The sequence below is a fragment of the Lagopus leucura genome, unplaced genomic scaffold, assembly GCF_019238085.1.
Source record: "Lagopus leucura isolate 7727_CA_CO unplaced genomic scaffold, USGS_WTPT01 Super-Scaffold_100001, whole genome shotgun sequence".
In the NCBI taxonomy this organism is placed as follows: Eukaryota; Metazoa; Chordata; class Aves; order Galliformes; family Phasianidae; genus Lagopus; species Lagopus leucura.
The window spans coordinates 5736259-5754903 of NW_024962262.1; the positions used below are offsets into that span (position 1 = coordinate 5736259).

The window sequence follows — 18645 nt, forward strand, 5'->3', positions numbered from 1 at the left end:
ACTATTGTGCGGTCTCTTTTAAACTGGGGTGAGCTGAACTTTCTATGCAAAGATGTGACCTCTCCTGAAATCCCTTGATCAGCAATTTCCCTTGCTCTCTCTTTCATGTCGGAGGCATTATGAAACACTGGAAACTACACATACTTCCAGAAGGAAGTTAGTGAGAAAATTCAAATAATCAACTCGGCCCCAAGAGATGTGGGGTCTCTTTCCAACTTTGAAAGCTCTTTCCTAATAGAAGTTTTGCTTTTGAAAGTCTTTTGTTGAGCAAGTAGCTGAAGATACAGCTTCTCTAGAGTCTGATTATACGTTCAGCCCGGGGCAAGCAATAAAAAACCTGCCCAGTGCTGTGAGGTCTGAATCAGGTGCTAACACTGAACATGTGCTGGAGCCTCCACTTTCCTCTCCCTCAGTGCTGGGCACTGGAACATTCACCATTTTATAGCCTGTGGCAATGAAAGGCCAATTTAAGAGGGAAAGCATTGCTGACAGTGTTATCCAAAAAAAGCCAGGCTCTGCTTTAACTGCTCTCCGCCCAAGACTTTGGTGAATCCAACACCACTGTGACATGCTGAAAAAATTTGCTTTGAACAGCAGCCTTTGGAAGCAGCTACAGAGAAGCAATCACAGGCCCAGAGACAGACAGACTCTGTATGTACATTTATTACTTCATACAATCAAATTGCTTATTGTACAAAAATTAGCAGTGCCACCCAATAGGGCTTTCACAGACGTTTAGAAAGAGACATGTAAACACAGCTTTAGAACTCGATTTTATGTCACATAGGTACAAACTTGTGTGCGTATACACATACATACACAGGCGTGTATGCAGCTCTATACACAGACCAAATTGTTGCAGCAGGCTGTGAGATGCTAGTACATTGTTCTCTAATGAATTAAGCACCCTTAAAGAAGGCTTTCCCCCAAAGGGACACAAGTTGGACTTGCATTCCTCCCATTGTTAGCCTGGCCTTCCTCCCCTAATTGCTCCTTGCTACTTCTCACTGTTGGCTCTCTTCCAGAGGAAACGATTCAACCTTCAAGCCCACTTAGTTGAGTGCAACGGTGAGACTGGGTGGAGATGAAAGGGTTGGCGTTAGAGCTAGTCACCTACACTGAAGAGCCTCAGCATGAAAGGGATGGTCTCTGCCTTGTGGACTGCCTGATCCACAGGAGCCTGCTGTAACACTCAGGCATTGCATAGACAAATATCTATGGCCTGGAAACTTTCACTTTGTTATTCTGCAGTAGAAAAGAATGAATGGACCTGTACAGAAAGAACACTTTTAAGGTACAAAATCACGATCTTTAGAGAAAAACTGCAGCACCCAAATAATTCCCACTGGAAGGAATGTCCACTGTTGTGAATTCTGCTTACCGTGTGAGATGTTAGTTCAACACCTTGAGGGAAGGAATGACATTTCTGCTAAACATTGTGCTTTCAACAGCAGCAAGGGCCCTGCTGCTTGCAACATGAAACTGAGAAAACTGGTACTTACATCTTCCTAAGTAGCAACTGCTGAATCCAGCGCTGCTCTCAGGCAGATGAATGGTGTGAGTTATTGGCATTCATGTCTATTTCCTTCTAGATCTTGCCTGTGTAGAGTAAGCTCCTTGGGCAGTACATGTCTCACTAGGGAGCAACCCTGAAGTGCTAATCTGGCACTGGCCACAGAAGACTCTTACAGCTTTCCTCATTTCTACTGCAGTAAAACAAAAAGAAAAAAAGAAAAAAAAAAAAGGAAAAAAGAATAATAGCCTCAGCCTACAGCTTTCATAAGGAAGAAATGACACTCCGTGGCAACGCTTTCAAAGCTTTCTTTCTATAAGGGTCCAGCTATTCCCTGGGAGGAACAGACTGACCCTGGTAGTAATTTAGCCAAAAATGATAGTCAAATACAGCTTTGCACTTGCTCATGTTCCAGGGCAGACAGAACTGCTTCTCTCTAACAGTTGCAGGTATTGTGAAGAGCAAAGGCTACAATGTGCAGTTGGTGCAAACTGGGCAGGCAAAAAGTAACTGGAGCTTTTATTCTCTCTGTAGGTGAAAAGGGAAAAGTTGATGTTCTTCCTGCTCTAATCTCCCTGGTCAAGATCGTAACAAAGCCAGTGAAGATGCTCTGTCCCTGGAAAGATTGGGACAGCAGTTGTTTTTCAACCAGTCTGGGGGCACCAGAAAGTATATTTCTGAAAGGCCACACAAAACAGGCCTCTACAGCCCCAGCTGTCTTGTGTCAAATGCAGGATTTACAGAATCTCTGTGGTGTTTCTCCATGCCAATTAGCAGAGCCCTTTAAAATGGCATGATCCATCCAAGCTGTGGTCTTTACAGAGAGAGAAAGAAAAAAGGACTGCTGACAGACAAAGCAGAGAGGACACCACAACCACACAAGTTGCTCACATAATCAGAAGGATGCAGCAGAGTTGTCAAGCACATATCCTGACTGTCCTTGCTCCTGAACAGTAGACATGCTCAAGAAGCATTTACGTTAGTGGTTCACAGGTCATGGCTCAAAAGACCAACGTGCTGGATTACAAACGTTATTTGGCAAGCACCAGCAAAAAAATATACTCCCATCCAAGATGTGGTGGGTGATTCTGAATACCTGGCTTCATTTCTGAGCAAGATCAATTTCTTAGTCCAGCCTACGACACCTGGCTATGTCATCACGAGTCTCAGCAGAGAGACAGAGGGTGCAGAACTCACCCAACTGCAGGACAGCTCAGATCAACCAAGACACTTTGAGTCACGTTTACAACATCACCAATAATTTCAGAGCTTGAATATTCCTCCGTAAATTTTACCTATCCTTCCCATTCCTACATTAGGAAACCCACACGAGTCAGATGTGCTGTGAAAATCCCATACTGTCAGCACGACAGTTACATTCCAGAGAGGGGATTTATCATGCTAGAGTTTATAATCTAACCCTTCTCATCCCTGCACTTGTGCTTGGGACAGGAAGAAACACATAAGAATATAAATGAGATTGTACAGATTACTTTCCCCTAAATTAATTGCATTTATACATTTTAAGAAACCTTCATTTAAGAGGTATAACAAAAATAGTTCTACAACATAAACAAGTGCAAATACCATTGCTTAGTAAAGCTTGGAAAGGGCTCAGGCCTAACTAGAAGACCTGAAGTCCACAGCCATGCATTTTAAGGACATATTAGTGTCTTCACTACTGTTATTTAAATAATATTTAGAAAGCAAAGTTCAAGATTCTACATAAATGCACAATATAAAGTCAAAGTGCCTACTGGTCAAACTTCAAAGTGCCTGATGGTCAAAGTGGTACAAACCATACTCAGCATGGAATGAAAGCAATCAAGGTCCTTTCCTCTCCTTCTCATTTCCATTAGGAGAAATCACAGGCAACATCATTCCAATCTGAAGTGACATCAAAGCCAAATGCGTGTACAAGAGAGGAGAGCTGAGCCTGCATCTTGATGGAAAACTGATCCTCACTTCTTCTGTGTAAATGCCAGTTAATCCTCAGGCTTTGCTCTGGACATGCAAGAAAACAGCACCAGGGAACAGCAACTTCGATGCCACGTTTGGGAAGGCAGAGTCGGCAGCCCAACAGAACACAGCACTTGGAGCAGGGGGGAAGCGAGCCCTTGTTAGCTCCTCTGGAGTCACATTCCCCACCTGATTTATTGACTCAAGCCACGAGAGATGAGTACAAGGAGGTAAACAGCACTGCTCTTCATTGGGAAAATAAGGTGATTATTCTCAGAAGTATATTTACTCCCTTCCCATTTGGCTGCTTTTAATATTTTGGACATTTTTATTTTTTTTAATTTTAACCATATCACTCCCTTGAACGGCAAACAGAGTTTAAAAGGTTTTGTCACCAGGAAGGGGTGGAGGTAGGATGGGGAGAACAACAGACCTTTTATTAAACCTTAGAAAAGACTTCTAACTCACAATGCAAGTGAAAACAACAAAAGCCATAAACTCTCAATGGAAAGCTGTCGGTGAGATTAAGCAGATCCAAACTCCGCCATCCATTTCTCGTACTTCTCCAGGTCTGCAGCAGAAACAGATTTGGAGATTTTCTTCAGAGCCAACTCAAAGTCCCCCTTGGTAACTGGCATCTGAAGTTCCTCTTTAGAAAGTGCCCGAATCTCTTCTGGAGTTAAGCCGTTAATACGCCGTCTCATTGCCATTAAAGAGGCATCCCTGGAAATACAGGACAATGCATGGGAGCTAATTGCTAGCAGCATGTGCCATAAGCCTATGAATTTTGATTGTATTCTCTTGCTAGAAACCACTGGCAGGAACACTTCAGAGAGCATTTATTTACCAGAGGAGATGCGGTTCACATCTTTGTTAGCATTCGCATTCCCAGATCCCAACATCAATTCAATATAAAGAATGCACTGGCACCAAAACTCATTTAAGCATATGGCAAATGCACAGAGATAATTAAAACTATAAAACTGAAAGCCTTTTATAATGATTCATGGAGATGAGATTCGACTTCTCAGCTCAGGAAAGGGCAGGGCGGGAGAAGAACTGCACTGAAGGGTTTTTCTTTTTCTCTTCCAAAACTTCTCTGGATGTTGCAGATCTCTCCCCATGCCATTACGATTTCAACACCCTCCCCACACGCAGCACTCAGACACTGACACCACGTGGCCCTGGGGCTGAGGCCATCGGTGCCTGTGGCTCCCCATGCTCTACCTGTTCCACCACTCCTCCCCAGCTCTGGAGCCGTCAGCGTGGCCCACTGCCACAGAGAGCAGTGCTCATTTCTCACACCACGGCCCACACGCAGTTTGAAATTACATTTTCTCCTTCCCCAGGTTTTTTCCCAGCAGGGGATAACACAGGCCTCAGGGAGAGCAGGTAGTTTAACTATTGCACCGTGTGATACATACCAAAGTTTTCAAAACCGTGGTGCTGCTTCACAATTTCAGCAAAGCAGCAAGCAAAAAATATTCCCAAGCCATGTTCTTAAAGGATCAGTTCCTCTTGGCAGGGATCCTATCTCTATAAGGGACGCAGAGTTCCTACTGATAAGTTTTTCAAATACCCATCCTCCTCCAGAATAGCCTCATTTTTCAAAAATTGAAACATGCTGTGGGAATGTGATGGAAACAAATTCAATACTAATGTTATACATTAGCTGTAACAACCTCACATGTATAACATCCAGGGAGAACTTAAGACACTGCTGCACTGGTGGCTGTCCAAACATAAAACGTGTCAAAGCCCTGAAGAAGCAGTCTAGGAGAAGTTCTCTTCTGTCACAGAACTACAAAATTCTAGCTGTTGATCTCATGGGATTTAGAAAAAAGAATCCAAACCTGTTTTGCACTATGTTAATAAACATTTGGTTAATGCAGACAAGGGTAACACGAGAGGAGATCTGCTCAGATAACTTTTACTTAAGATCTAAGCAAACTTGATGACATCTCATGCAAAACACCACGCTGTTTAGACTGCTCCAGTAACGCGTGGTTCCAGGAAATAGATTTGGGCCCCCAAAATATTCACAGTTAGCTTGCTTCAGCTGCTGTGGGTATTGCTTTTTTTTGATCACATAATGCAAATGATGACTTGACAAGTGGTCTCATTTGCAAATTAAGGGGAAGGAGATACCTGCAGACATTAGTGATGTCAGCACCGGAATAGCCTTCAATTTTCTCAGCAATTTCTTCAAGGCTGATGTCAGGATCCAGCTCTACTTCCCGAAGATTAATCTTAAGCAGTTCTGCTCTGCCTTTTGCTACGATATAAAAACGTGTGTTTGAAATCTTGCAAACATTATAAACAAAACAAAACATGAACAATTTAGATTTTTCAGTGAAGAATATAAAGAAAAGGGTTTGATACAAGAAAAAGAATGGGACAACAAATCACAGTAAAGTGTGGAATCAAATACAGTAAAGGATAAGGTTTCAATCTGTATATTAAGATAGTGCATTCAAAAGGCATTTTCCAAAGTTGTACATCATTATAAAAGCCTGTTATGTCTCAGGTGACAACGCATTTGGTGACACGCTACCCAAAGACACTAAAGCACAATCCTACAAATGTCTGCTTCTTCTCAAATCCCTTTGGATTCACTCTGCTCAAGTGTTTGATTGTGTATTATTCACACAGTTTAATTAGAAACACAATGAGGATTCTATTAAGAGAGCTTTAGACAACACAAAGCCTCTAACAATAGGCTGAACTTTAAATATGTGTTTAAGCACTTTACCCAGTTGGGACCCAAGAAAGCTGCTGAAGCCTGATAGAAAACAGATATATTAGTACAGTAAACGTAATAATGTATGTATAATAGCAATACCCTGGCATTCCACTTTCAGACCTAAGTGTAGCAAACATACAGTGATAACCAGCTGCGTAAATGAGTATCGATGCAGCCAATTAACCATTTGTCTTGTGGAGAGCACATCCATATGTGCATTTCAGCCCAAACGCTAAACACTCCAGGCTTGACAGCTTAGGCCTCAGTGTTACTCTGCTTAATGGTGGCAAAGTGGAGGATAAATGCTTTCCTGGCTTTTGCTGTACAGAATCACCAACCAGCTCAGTCCCTTACTTCCACAGACAGTAATTGTTATGACTCAGAACAGAGGACAACCTTGGCAGAGGGAACAGCACTAGGAAAAGCCAAAAGTCGAAAGGAAACATTGCACATGTTTTATTCACTGATGGCCCTCCTTTAAAAAAGCAGGGGGAAAAAAAACAGAAAGCTTGTCTAAGGCTGCTGGTTTGGAGTGCTCTGCAGAACTGTCAAGAATATAGACGGGTATCAATCACGCACCACTGGGACCAGCTATGAAGTAGGGATTTATTATTTACAGAGCACAGTGTACACACAGCATACCTGCAGAGAGCCTCCTGTATCAGAGAATATTCTTCTCATTTTTCTACTGGGATAAGCAAGCTCTTGCAGTATTTCAAAAAAAAAAAAAAAAAAAGGGTAGAACGTATGCGTGCACCAAATGCCCCAACACAGAGGTGTATATATGACATGCCATTCTGTTCATTAAATTGCCTGACCACAACAAATGGCACAGCACAGTTAATAAAAACATCACTGAAACTCGCACAGAACAGCTCAACTCCTCTTATATATGGAATAAATGCAAGGGAACATAAGACTGGAAATAAAACAGGAGCACATCTCGCATGTTGTCCAGGGTGTAATCTACTGTGTCAAAAAAACAATCTTGTTTAATTAGAAACAAGAGCAAGAGCTGATAGGATTTTAAACTAATTGGTCATAAAGACAGGCATCCTGTTAGGAGCCGTGAGCTGCGCAGACAAGCTGTACAGCTATTAAGTGTCCTTATACCTGCTAAACTCAATCACAATTGCTGTCAGCACGAACACGCATCTTGTTATCTTGAGTGCTCATGCAGGGAGATGAAACATCCACTGTACCAAGAAGAAACAAAGCTATGCAAACTTCAAGCGATAGGAATCTCAAAATTAATAGGACAGGTGAATGACAGCTGGGAAAGACAATACAAGCTGAGACGGCTCGGGGCAGGAAAGCAATCAGCCTGCTGCATTCTGAGCAACTCGCAGCCTAGTCATAACAGCGGGCAAGCAGTGATTTACAGTGAACTAAGCCTCTAAGTGAAAATTCATGGATCCACTTCCTTGCATTCGTCTGCAAGGGCACGAGTGCATTTGCAGTATTTCTTAATGTGTCCAAAGGCTGTTTTTGATGATCACTCAAGGATTGGCTGTTAAACATTTAAAATAATTCCGGGCTCATTAAAACTAACTCTCTTTCAGTGTAAGAACCCATCAATTGGTTTGCAATGAAGTGCAGCAGCTCTTTGTTTTTAACCCCCAAGCAAGTGTTTGGTTTTTTTTTTTCCTTTCTCTCACTCTCTTAAGAATAAAGCAATCCAACCAAGTGATTAACTCCTGAATTCCACTGCTCATCACAAAAACAAAAACTCCTCCCAAATCCAACAGTCTTGGAGTAGTCCTACGGCAGCTTTGGGACACTGTAAAGTAAAATGCTTGTACCAAACATAGAATCACACAGAATCATAAGGTTGGAAACGACCTGCAAGATCATCCAGTCCAACCACCCTCCCATTCCTATCAGTACCACAAGCTACTAAACCATCTCTCGTAGCTCCTCATCCAGGCGCCTCTTGAACACTGCCAGGGACAGCGACTCCACCACCTCCCTGGGCAGCCATTCCAGTGCCTGACCACCCTTTGAGAGAAAAAGTTTCCCCTAATATCCAACCTAAACCTCCTCTGGTATAACTTCTGACCGTTTCCTCGGGTCCTACTATTTGCCTGGGAGAAGAGGCACCTTTTGCACCACAACCTCCCTTCAGGAAGTTGTAGAGTGCAATGAGGTCTCCCCTGAGCCTCCTCTTCTCCAGACTAAACCATCCCAGCTCCCTCAGCCACACTCCTCATCAGACTTGTGCTCCAGACCCCTCACCAGTTTCGTTGCCCTTCTCTGGACACGCTCCAAGGCCTCAATGTCTTTCTTGTAGTGAGGGGCCCAAAACTGAACACAGTACTCAAGGTGCGGCCTCACCAGTGCTGAGTGCCCACATACCTGTGGGCAAAGGTATATAAATCCTTTTTTCCAGTCTCCGTCGGAGAGCTTCATCAATATCCCAAGGAAAGTTTGTAGCAGCTAATACCATAACCATCTTGGAAGGGTCATCATTCTCCAAAGCACCACCTACCCCTGTAAGCACAACAATTTAAAGAAATTTCACTCTGCTGCTATTATTGATCAAGATGCTTGCTAAGAAATTGTGCAAATGTTACAAAAGCTTAGACAAAGCTCAGCAGCTGTTCCATGCACTCCTAGCGCCGCCTTCCACCTTCAATGGCTGATGTAGCAGGACCATCACTGCCATATAAAGAGGAACAGTTCATTCTTCTGTGAGACAAGGAAGGGTTTTCTTTGACTGTGCTACCAGCACAGTCATGTGCAAGTGCAGCACTGTTAGTAACAGCAAAAATACCATCTGTCAAGCATGGCCATAGAAGAAGCAAAAATCACTCCCTGACCTTCCAAACAAGGACTGTAAAGAAATGTTCACATGGAGAGAATAAGTTGCCTACATGGGGTTTACCATAACGAACATTTGAGGACATTATAAACAAATAGTGGTTCAATAGCAACTGTTATATACAGGTGGTTATCAAAGCATTACACCACAGAACATTCCTTGGGTGGTGGTCCTCACTGCGTGCACGTGTGCAGAACAGGTACAGAATATACCTAAGAGGTAATATTAGCTGTCACCACAGCTAACAGCAAAACCAGATCTGATGATGAGGTCCCTGAGCAGGAGACTCTATGAAAGAGAAGAAATTTATTTAAATTGCTTTAAAAAAAAAAGAAAGACCTGTATAAACTTCACAAATCTCCATTACCTGCTTCTCCTATAGTCAAGCATCCCTTCAAAATCAGTTCTCAATTTTCTAAAACGGTCATTTTAGAAAAAATAAAGCAGAGCACCTTTTCCAGTTATCCGCCTTCAAATTCTCAGAGAATGCATTCCTCTCAAATTTTGCCTTACTTCTCCCCCATCCATAAAACCAGGCTTTCCAGACTGCTCAAGTTTTTTACATTCCCATCTCTAAGAAAACAGCATCCCAGCCCCAAGCACGGATCTAAATCAGCAATCTTTACCGTCCATTTGCACAAGCAGCTCTGACTTGACTCTGCGACTCGCCTCATGCTCATCAGATGTGCCTCTGCGGCTGCAGATTGAATCAATTTCATCAATGAAGATTGTTGTTGGAGCGTAAAACCTTGCCTTTATTCAAATGAAAACATCATCATTAAGACTGTAGCAGCAAGCACAAGCCCTCATCAGACCATGACCCAGTTTGGCTACTACATATATTACCTTCCCTGCTTGTCACAAGAAAGTAATTCAAGACCTTGATTCACAATCTGTATGGCACATGCTTAAGTTTATGTATTTTAGATTGTACACCTCAAGTCAGAGGTCTCGCAAAGAGGAAAAGAAACACAATCACAAAAAGGCAGTTTTTAATATCGAGGTTTTGTGCTGGTGAGGGCAAGGCAAAGGGGATAGAATGGCAACTGAGAGTATGCCAGAAGTAGATCCTGAAGGCAGGAACAACCCTTTCAGTATAGACCCACACAGGTATGTCCTTCACACAGCCCACATGATGGACTGCACTCAGAAACACTGAGAAGCTTGTCCATCACTCAGAACAGAAACAGAACTAGACTACATATTGCTCCTAGAATAATAGTTCTCAGTTCTTTCCAATTTCAAATAACTTTGTGTAATTTCTGTCAAGATCACCACCCTGCTTTTAGCCAGGAAAGCACTATCCTCAACATGAGTGATGAGCCATTTCCCTCCTAATCCTCAGTGACATTTCAGAAAATGATGAATACACACGTCGTCTTTTCTCTGTCTGGATGAGAGAAGCTTAGTGCAGTAAACTCAATACTTTCAGTGTGCTACTGGAGGGGCAGGGAACAGAGAGGGAGGCCCCTTCACACCTCACTGATCCCCAGAGCACATCATTGAGGACATACCATTTCAAACAAGAGGCGGACAAGCTTTTCAGATTCGCCTCTGTATTTAGATGTCAGTGTAGAGGAAGACACATTGAAGAACGTTGTTCCACATTCTGTAGCAACAGCTTTTGCTAGCATTGTTTTGCCAGTACCAGGAGGACCAACCATCAGCACGCCCTGAAAGATGAAAACAAAGTGATGAACAAGTAAATTTTGTGCAACAGTCCTTTATACTACATCTCAAAATAAAACAATACCAGTAAAACCAGTATTTGGATTGCTTAGTATCATCATCATTATCAATGGAAAACAAAAGAATGCTGCATTATGAGAACAGCATGGAAGCATTCTGTGACTTATTCTCCTTACTGCCCCACTGAAGTCAAAATCACAAAAGGCAATTGCTGCAGCTATCACCTGGGAAGCAGGTGACAGATTTACAGACTTGCTCTGAATCAGGCATGGCCTGGACTTGAACTTGGCTCTTTCCCAACTTACAAGTGGCTGTACAGACGGGTGAAGAGAATGAATTCATCTTTTTGGAAGACTCCTTCATGAAGAAAGCTCCACCGAAACCAAAATGCTTTTTGTGTTCATCAGTAGAGCATTTTCCTACAGAAAAACATTTTGTCAAAAAATCCTAGCCATGTACACGTATGAATCTGGCTGATTTTTACAATTCAGTCTGCATGAGAACACTCATTGGACACAAGGGTTTGTCCTATTGCTTAATCTCTCCATCTTAGTATTTCTGTGGCCAAAGTACTACTTCTTACCACCTCCTGGATGAAATGCCATTCTCACCACACTGCTGGACAATTTTCGGCTTATGTGGACTGCTGCTCAACTCCATTTAATATGAACTTCAATGATTATTTAAAAAAATGTCACCTGGACAACTGAGCTACGATCAAGTCCCAGCCTGGCAAACACATCATTAGATTGCCTTTCTATCTGCGGTCTGTCTGTAAGAGAGTAAGAAATACACACTTCTCCAGCTCAGGGCATTCTGTGGAGAATCCTGTGTTGAAACAACAGAAGGAAGGGGTGCCATTCAAAGGACCTGGACACACTCGAGAAGTGGCCCCATGTGAACATCACGCAGTTCAAGAAGATCAAGTGAAGGTGCTGCACCTGGGTCAGGGCAATCTCAGGTACATGTACAGGCAAGAAGTGGATCAAGAACAGTCCTGAGGAGAAGAACTTGGGGGTTCTGGTTAACAAAAAACTGAATACGCGCTTGCAGCCCAGAAAGCTAACTTCATCCTGGGCTGAATTAAAAGAGAGGTGGCCAGCAGATTGAGGGAGGTGATTGTTCCCCTCTACACCACCCTTATGAAGCTCTACCTGCAATACTGTGTTCAGCTCTTGAGTCTGCAGCACAAGGAGGACATGGGCTTGCTGCATTAAGTCCAGAAGTGACCACAAAGATGATCAGAAAGCTGAAGCACCTCTCCCATACAAAAAGGCTGAGGGAGCTGGGCTTGTTCAGTCTGGAGAAGAGAAGGCTCCTGGAACACTTTATAGTGGCCTTCCAGTACCAGACGGGGGCCTACAGGAAAGCAGGGGAGAGACTCTTTATCAGGGAGCATAGTGATAGGGCAAGAGATAATGGTTTTAAATTGAAAGAGGGGAGATTTAGATTAAATATTAGGAGGAAGTTCTTTGTTCAAAGGGTGGTGAGGCATTGGAACAGACTGCTCAGAGAAACTGTGAATGACTGTGTTCACTACCAGGTTGGATGGGGCTTTGGGCAACCTTGTCTATTGGGAGGTGCCTCTGCTCACAGCAGAGGGTTGGAATTGGATGAGCTTTAAGGTCCCTTCTAAGTCAAACCATTCAGTGATTCCACAATTTATTTACTCATCACTACACAAGCAGGCTTTTAGCTACATACACAGTGCACTCAGGACCCACATTAAGACCATTAAGACTGAAGCACCAAGAATGGTTAATCAAAGACAGCCATGACTCAAAGACAGTATTTTTTAAGTGGGACACAACAGAAACAACACAGGCTTCTGAAAATAAGTGATTCCTTCCATCATGAAGTTACTGCTGACTCCAAGGAGGGCTAGTTCACAATCCTATTTTTAAATACTTACGTTTATGAATAGTCTGACCATTTCAGCAACACACTGTACCACCCCCTCAGCATTAGGACAGGGCACTATGATTCTGAGCATGGCACTATGAAAAATGTAGCCTTTTTTCCCCAACTACAAAATGCTAACAAGAGTTTCCTAAAATGAAGTTGCACTGGGTTGCAAGGGTAATCAAATTAGCTAGAATTAGAATTGCATATCATAATGTGCTTTGCAATTAATATCTTACATAAAATACCATAGCAGTAAAATATCTGTTAAATGCAAGTCACATAGCAAATTAGATTTCATCTGTTCCTCACAAAAATTTACTTCAAAAAGCACACAGAATGATATGAAAGAGATCTATAAAAACAAATCAACCGGGAATGCAATTATTCAAAAATGTACTATTCAGAAGCAATAGCCTCTCTGTACTCCATTTCCCATTAACTCTTAATACCTTTATTGCCATTTAACACTTAGCTAATGCAAGCTCAATGTACATTCATTGGTAAATTAAGTTAGAAATGTTCATACTGCTAACAGACTAACAGCTAACAGTCCAATGTCATTCCTCAGGCTGCTCAAGGTTTCCTAAACTCCAGGGCAACAAGCATGACAAGCAAACTGACTCTTTTTTTCTCCCTATGAACACTCAGACATGCACTACGATTTGAGTTGCTGCACAGTCATACCAATAATATTATAATAATGCAAGTGTGAGCCTGGAGTGACTGGGTGAAAATTACTTGGCCTGTGATAGGTAGGGCAGAGATGATTTACTGCTCTCTCTAAGTTTCAAATGTGCTTATTTTTATATTTTAAAATATCATCTACATCAAATCACACTTAACCCTTGCTCCAGACAAACTGTCGGAGCTGGTGACACAAAGGCTAATGGTAATTTTTTGGATGTCACCTTGGTCTCCCATTATTCTGGAAGATCAAATTCCAGCTTCAGTCACACATCTTGCTCACTGCTTCAATCAAAAGCCCATCGCTTTGCACCTTCTGCATAGCTATGACAGTGGGCATTACCTAGCACAGGATACTGGGGGCATTATATATGGACCTAACAAAGGTGCCATGCAGTCACACCAGATGCAAAGTCAGGGGAACACCAAGCTCTCTGGGGATAAAGAGAAAAGAAAGGTCAGTTAAAAAAAAAAAAGCAACAAAAAAAAACAAAAAAAAAAGAAGAAAAAAAAAAGCCACACCTTGAATTCTCAGCAAAAGAGAGATGTGCATGGCTGCAAAGAGAAACACAGAATCAAGACGCTCTTTCTGCAACTACGAGGCTGCCACTTACTTACTCACTAGTTAAAATCCTTGACAAACACAAAGACTTCTTTATTCCTCCTCTAAGGCTCTGTTAATCCAAAGTATTCCAATAAGAAGCTGAAACACACTGCAGGGAGTAAGTGTTTTGATGAAATCACTGCAGGGTTACTTCTTGCTGTTGTAACAATCACTAGAAGAGCAGTGGGAAGCACAGCAAGCAGCCAGGCCTTCTTGGCACAAAGCAGTTCAGAGAAAAAGAAAGAGCAAGCCTGTGGACACTCACAGACCCAGCTGCAACCACACAGCACCTGTGTTGAATCGGGAAGGCAGCTGGCTCCTTCATACCAGGCACTGTCCTCTGAATGCAGGGGCAAACAGCAAGGACTGTCTTGGGAATTACTCTCAGGAGAGTCTGAACATCCAAAACCAGATCTGGCTGCCTTTTCCCTGAGTTATTGTCCTGAATGCCTCGGCTCAACAAATGCCTGCTGCTACACTGATTACTGCGAGAAACAGCCTTCTCTTCAAAACTTCTCATCCCTGTAGCACAGTCAGAGGTCAACAGTAAGGAAAATGCATGCTGTTCTGCATGAGAAATAAATTCGGGAGAGTTACAGCTTCACGAGTCACCAGGGAGAAGGCTAACAATGAAGACCCTTCATGGACTTGTCAGAAATCAATTTGCATTTCAGACTGAAGGAAGAAAATAATCGTATCGTTTTTTCCACGTCTGCAACCACCTAGTTTCCAGAAGCAATACTGGCCAGCAGGAAAAGATAATCTCATGCAAAGAGAAAGAGACTCTAACTCTGACAACCAGGCTGCTATTTCACTACCTGTTGCCACAGTATTTGGAGACAGGATCAGCAGCACTCTTCATGCTGCCTGCAGCCTGCTGAGATACCTGTCTTAGAGACAGATGGCCACTACATCCTCTAGCCGTGCTAAGAGGTGAAAAAGCAGCATAGCAGCTCTTTACTCCCTTCAAAGTTTTTGAAGACTGGACAGATGGGGTTACTGTAGCCTATAATGAGGGTATGGATCAAATTCCTCTACACCGAGAGGAAAGAAGAGATTCAGTTGTTTAACAGATACTAAAATTTCACCCTGTATTTGTGACCTGTGATATCTTTGTCCAAGCTGATACCTTGGTTAACCTCAAGGTCAACCTCAAGCCTGGTGCTTAACCACAATCACACTAAACACCAACAGCCATAAAGCTCCAGCCCACAAGTTCTGCTGAGTCCAGGTTTGGACTACCTCCTTGCAACTCACTAAAGCCTCTGTGAACATCTCTCACGCAGCAATCCCAAGGTTCTGCTATTGACTCCCGCCCTTTCACCTTCCTCTCTTTACTGTCTGTAGACACAAGCCCCCAAAATGACAAGTTTTCTACTCAAATGCTGCATGACTTTGTTTTGTAAACAGACAGCACAATGAGGATTCAAGAGCAGCTCAGGCTGAAGAAGGACAGCTTTGAAGGCCAGTCCTAAGTGTAAATCAGAGAAATCTTAAGGGCCAAACAGGAAAAGACAGGGCAAGCACTAGTAACACAAGGTCTGATGTATGTTGAACTGCTGCACTAATCCACAGAAACCAGCCATGTACATCGCATTCTCTACACGTCATGTCTTTGGAGACTCAGAATGACAGACAGCTTGCAGCAGTCTCTTGTCCCAGTTTATCACTGAATGTTTCCCCATAACCAGATGGCCACTATGCTGTGACCAGTCATTATTAAAACAAGCATCAATGCATCCCACAACTAAAGCAAGATAGTTTTATTCTCTGTGTACAGCAACATCTTCCCTCTGATTCCTTTTCAGCTCTGAGCAAGGCCCAGGCCACGGTTGTCACCAGTCCATCACCCAGCCCAGCTCAGCCCTATGTTACAACAGCTTACTGTTGCAGCAGCTCACGCTCCCACTCTGAATTCCCACCACTCCACAGGTAACTCAGGCTAGCTGCAAGCACAGCTGTAAAGCTAAATCATCAGACCAGACTTCTCTCTCTCCTGAATTCCTTGCATCATGCAGCCTGCAAAGTGCAGTCAGCATAAGAGAGAGCTGGCACATACAGAAATAAAACCAGTCCAACAATTGCTTTCCTTGGTTGAGAAGCAACCACTGTAACAAATCAAGCTTTCCATTAGGCATTTCTGCTTCTCTCAATATGCACTACATGTCTGCTCCCATGCACAGGCTGATCTATTCACATTGAGAAGCAATGTCTGAGTAAACACAAAAGAATTATATAGTATGAAACCTGCATACACTTCCAGCTGTTTATTTCAGTGCATTTTACACAAATCATTATGAGAGGTTTTCATGAACAAATTCTTGAACTTTCCTGTTTGGCATCTGAGGTACCCACTGCAGGCATCCGCACACCCTACAGCAGCAGGCATACATAACTACAGCTTGCATTTACTAAAGCACCAAATAAATCCCTACCTTCCAAGGTCTTCTGATCCCTTTGAAAAAATCAGGCATCCACATCGGAAGAACAACAGCTTCTCTTAATAATTTTTTGGCTTCTTCCAAATCTGCTATGTCATCCCTGTACAAAAGAAAGAAACTTTTATGAGATTCCTGTATGACAATATTTCTCCTGCTTTTACAGAAGAACAAATAAAGTTTTTTCCCTCAGTACCATCTCTTTTAGCATGTATTTGCCTCATGAGAGTACCCCTACAATCCTGTGACCTAAAACTAAATCCATTTGTGAAAGGTAGGGAAAAAATGAATTTCAGCTCAAGTTACTCTCAGTTGCTTAATTAAAAATTTATTTGGACAGTGTGAACACCAAAGAGATATCTTCAGAGTTCTCTAGAGTGCACTTCCATTATGGCAGTACTTGCAATGGATGTACTGCAAAAAATACCAGTTAGCACAAAAGCCTAACTGTAATCAAATTAATAAACTGTTAAAGCCAAAAGACCTTGCATTGCTCATTTGCAGAAAACTGTGATGTCTCCCTATCTTAAAATTTAGGAGAATAATAATTCCTCCCCTTCTCCACACTAGCAAAAACACTTCAATAGAGACAATCCTCATACCAATGAATACTTGGATTCCTTGACACAATGTCCCTTTCAAGAGCTTCGACCAAGTCTTTGTCATAACCCACTCCTCCATCAAATCTTGGAACATCATCAGCAACACCTTCCTGGGGTGTTTTCTTTCCCTAAAAGTGAAAGTCACAGATGTACATAAGAACATATTTCTTTGCACATATTCTTTACTAGTAACATATAACAATATTGTCTGCTTTGCTTCTCCTCAAGCCGCAAGATACAAAGCTTTAACACAGCCATCACAGCACCACGAAGGCCAGCAAATATTTTCATACCCTGCACTCCAAGAAGCATCCCCAAACACCTGTGGTTGCTTCCACCACAACTGCACAATGCTTTCTTCGTGGATGCTGCTCAAAATGATAAAAGCCCACCAGACTTCACAAAACGTCACAGCAGGTGGGCTGGTTAGTTGCTTTTTTTGTTTTATTTATTAGCAAACCAGATTCTCTTAACAAAGCTAAACCACTCTTTAGGTAACTGACACCAAACACAGGAATGCAGAAGCAGGCTAACAATGCAGCTAGCGTTGGGGCTTCAGCTGCAGCACACAAAAGTCATGAAAGATCCTGGCTTAGAAGGGACTCATCAGGATCACTGAGTCCAGCTCCAGCTGAAGACCAGACCACCCAAAGTCAGTTCTGAAGATGCTCCATCTGCCACGTTACCTGCCAGAGCTAAACCACTGGCACGCTGTCATGACAAAGCTGTGACACATGCAATCTTCAAAGGAGGAGAACCAAGAAGAATCTCTCCCACTGTTTAATTAAGGCCTTCTTGCCCAGCATTTCTCCTTTCCTCAGCTGCAACCTATCCACTTCCCTTCTCTCATTGAAGCCAGCTCTATTAAGACTTAAATGCTTTTAAAAGGTCATGTTTATTTAAGGACTGCACTGAGAGCCCTAAGGAAGCTCCCAAGTCACCCGGACCTCTTTGAACTCCAGCAGTTTCTGCACCATGCTGAGATCCATTCAACAGCCAAGCTCAGCCCTGCCACTGCCCCCAACGACCACAGGTCTCTGGTTAATGCCTCCACAATGCCATTGAGCTTGTGGGGCAAAGCACTGTTTTCCCTTTGATGCATTAGAGCCCCACTCCTCCTCTTGGACTTCAGACAGAAACCGCTTCCCCTCCCGGCTAAATGGCAGTGCTCAGCCATGCTGGGAAAGCAGCTGTAAGGCAGGGGGCTGAGCAGGGAGCTGCTTTCGAGCTCCTCACTCAGCCTCAGCAGCGAGCTAAAGGATCTCAGCTGGCTGCACAAAGGCAGCCTTGCAGAGAGGCTGAAAGGCAGATGGAGACACAACGAACTTAGCACTGCAAAAAGGCAGCGGCTGCAGCATGCCCACCACTTGCCCGTGAGGGAGCCATTTGTCTCCTCTCTGGTTTTATTTCTCACTTACAAGTGGAGTCAGTGTTGTTTGGTGCTCCCAGATCAGGGCTTTTGCAATGGAAATTAAGCTGAGAATTGTGTTCAGAACAAAAAGCTGATGTAAAAAATGTAATGTAATGTAAAAAAAGGAAACAGAGAGAGAAAGCCCTGTAGAGTTTGGAAGGTTTTAGAAGACAGAAAATGGAATCCAAATGTAACTGTAAAAAAAAGAAGAAAAAAAAAAAACAATAAAATGAAAGGTATTTGTTACACATTTCTCTCATATTCCTCTGCAGTGAA

General features: G+C 42.8%; 1 protein-coding gene across 2 annotated transcripts in view; it reads right to left on the reverse strand.

Annotated features, from left to right (window-relative positions):
• Positions 1 to 645: 645 nt before the first annotated feature.
• Positions 646 to 18645, reverse strand: part of KATNAL1 (katanin catalytic subunit A1 like 1) — a 42295-nt gene continuing 24295 nt past the window's right edge. For both annotated transcript variants that reach the window (XM_042866678.1, XM_042866679.1), the window contains 7 exons: positions 16959 to 17086; positions 16354 to 16459; positions 10551 to 10709; positions 9663 to 9789; positions 8571 to 8705; positions 5621 to 5747; positions 646 to 4195 (listed from right to left, as the gene is read on the reverse strand). In XM_042866678.1, the coding sequence (XP_042722612.1) occupies positions 3997 to 4195; positions 5621 to 5747; positions 8571 to 8705; positions 9663 to 9789; positions 10551 to 10709; positions 16354 to 16459; positions 16959 to 17086 (981 nt within the window). In that variant the 3' untranslated portion in view covers positions 646 to 3996. The remainder of the gene's footprint in view (positions 4196 to 5620; positions 5748 to 8570; positions 8706 to 9662; positions 9790 to 10550; positions 10710 to 16353; positions 16460 to 16958; positions 17087 to 18645) is intronic.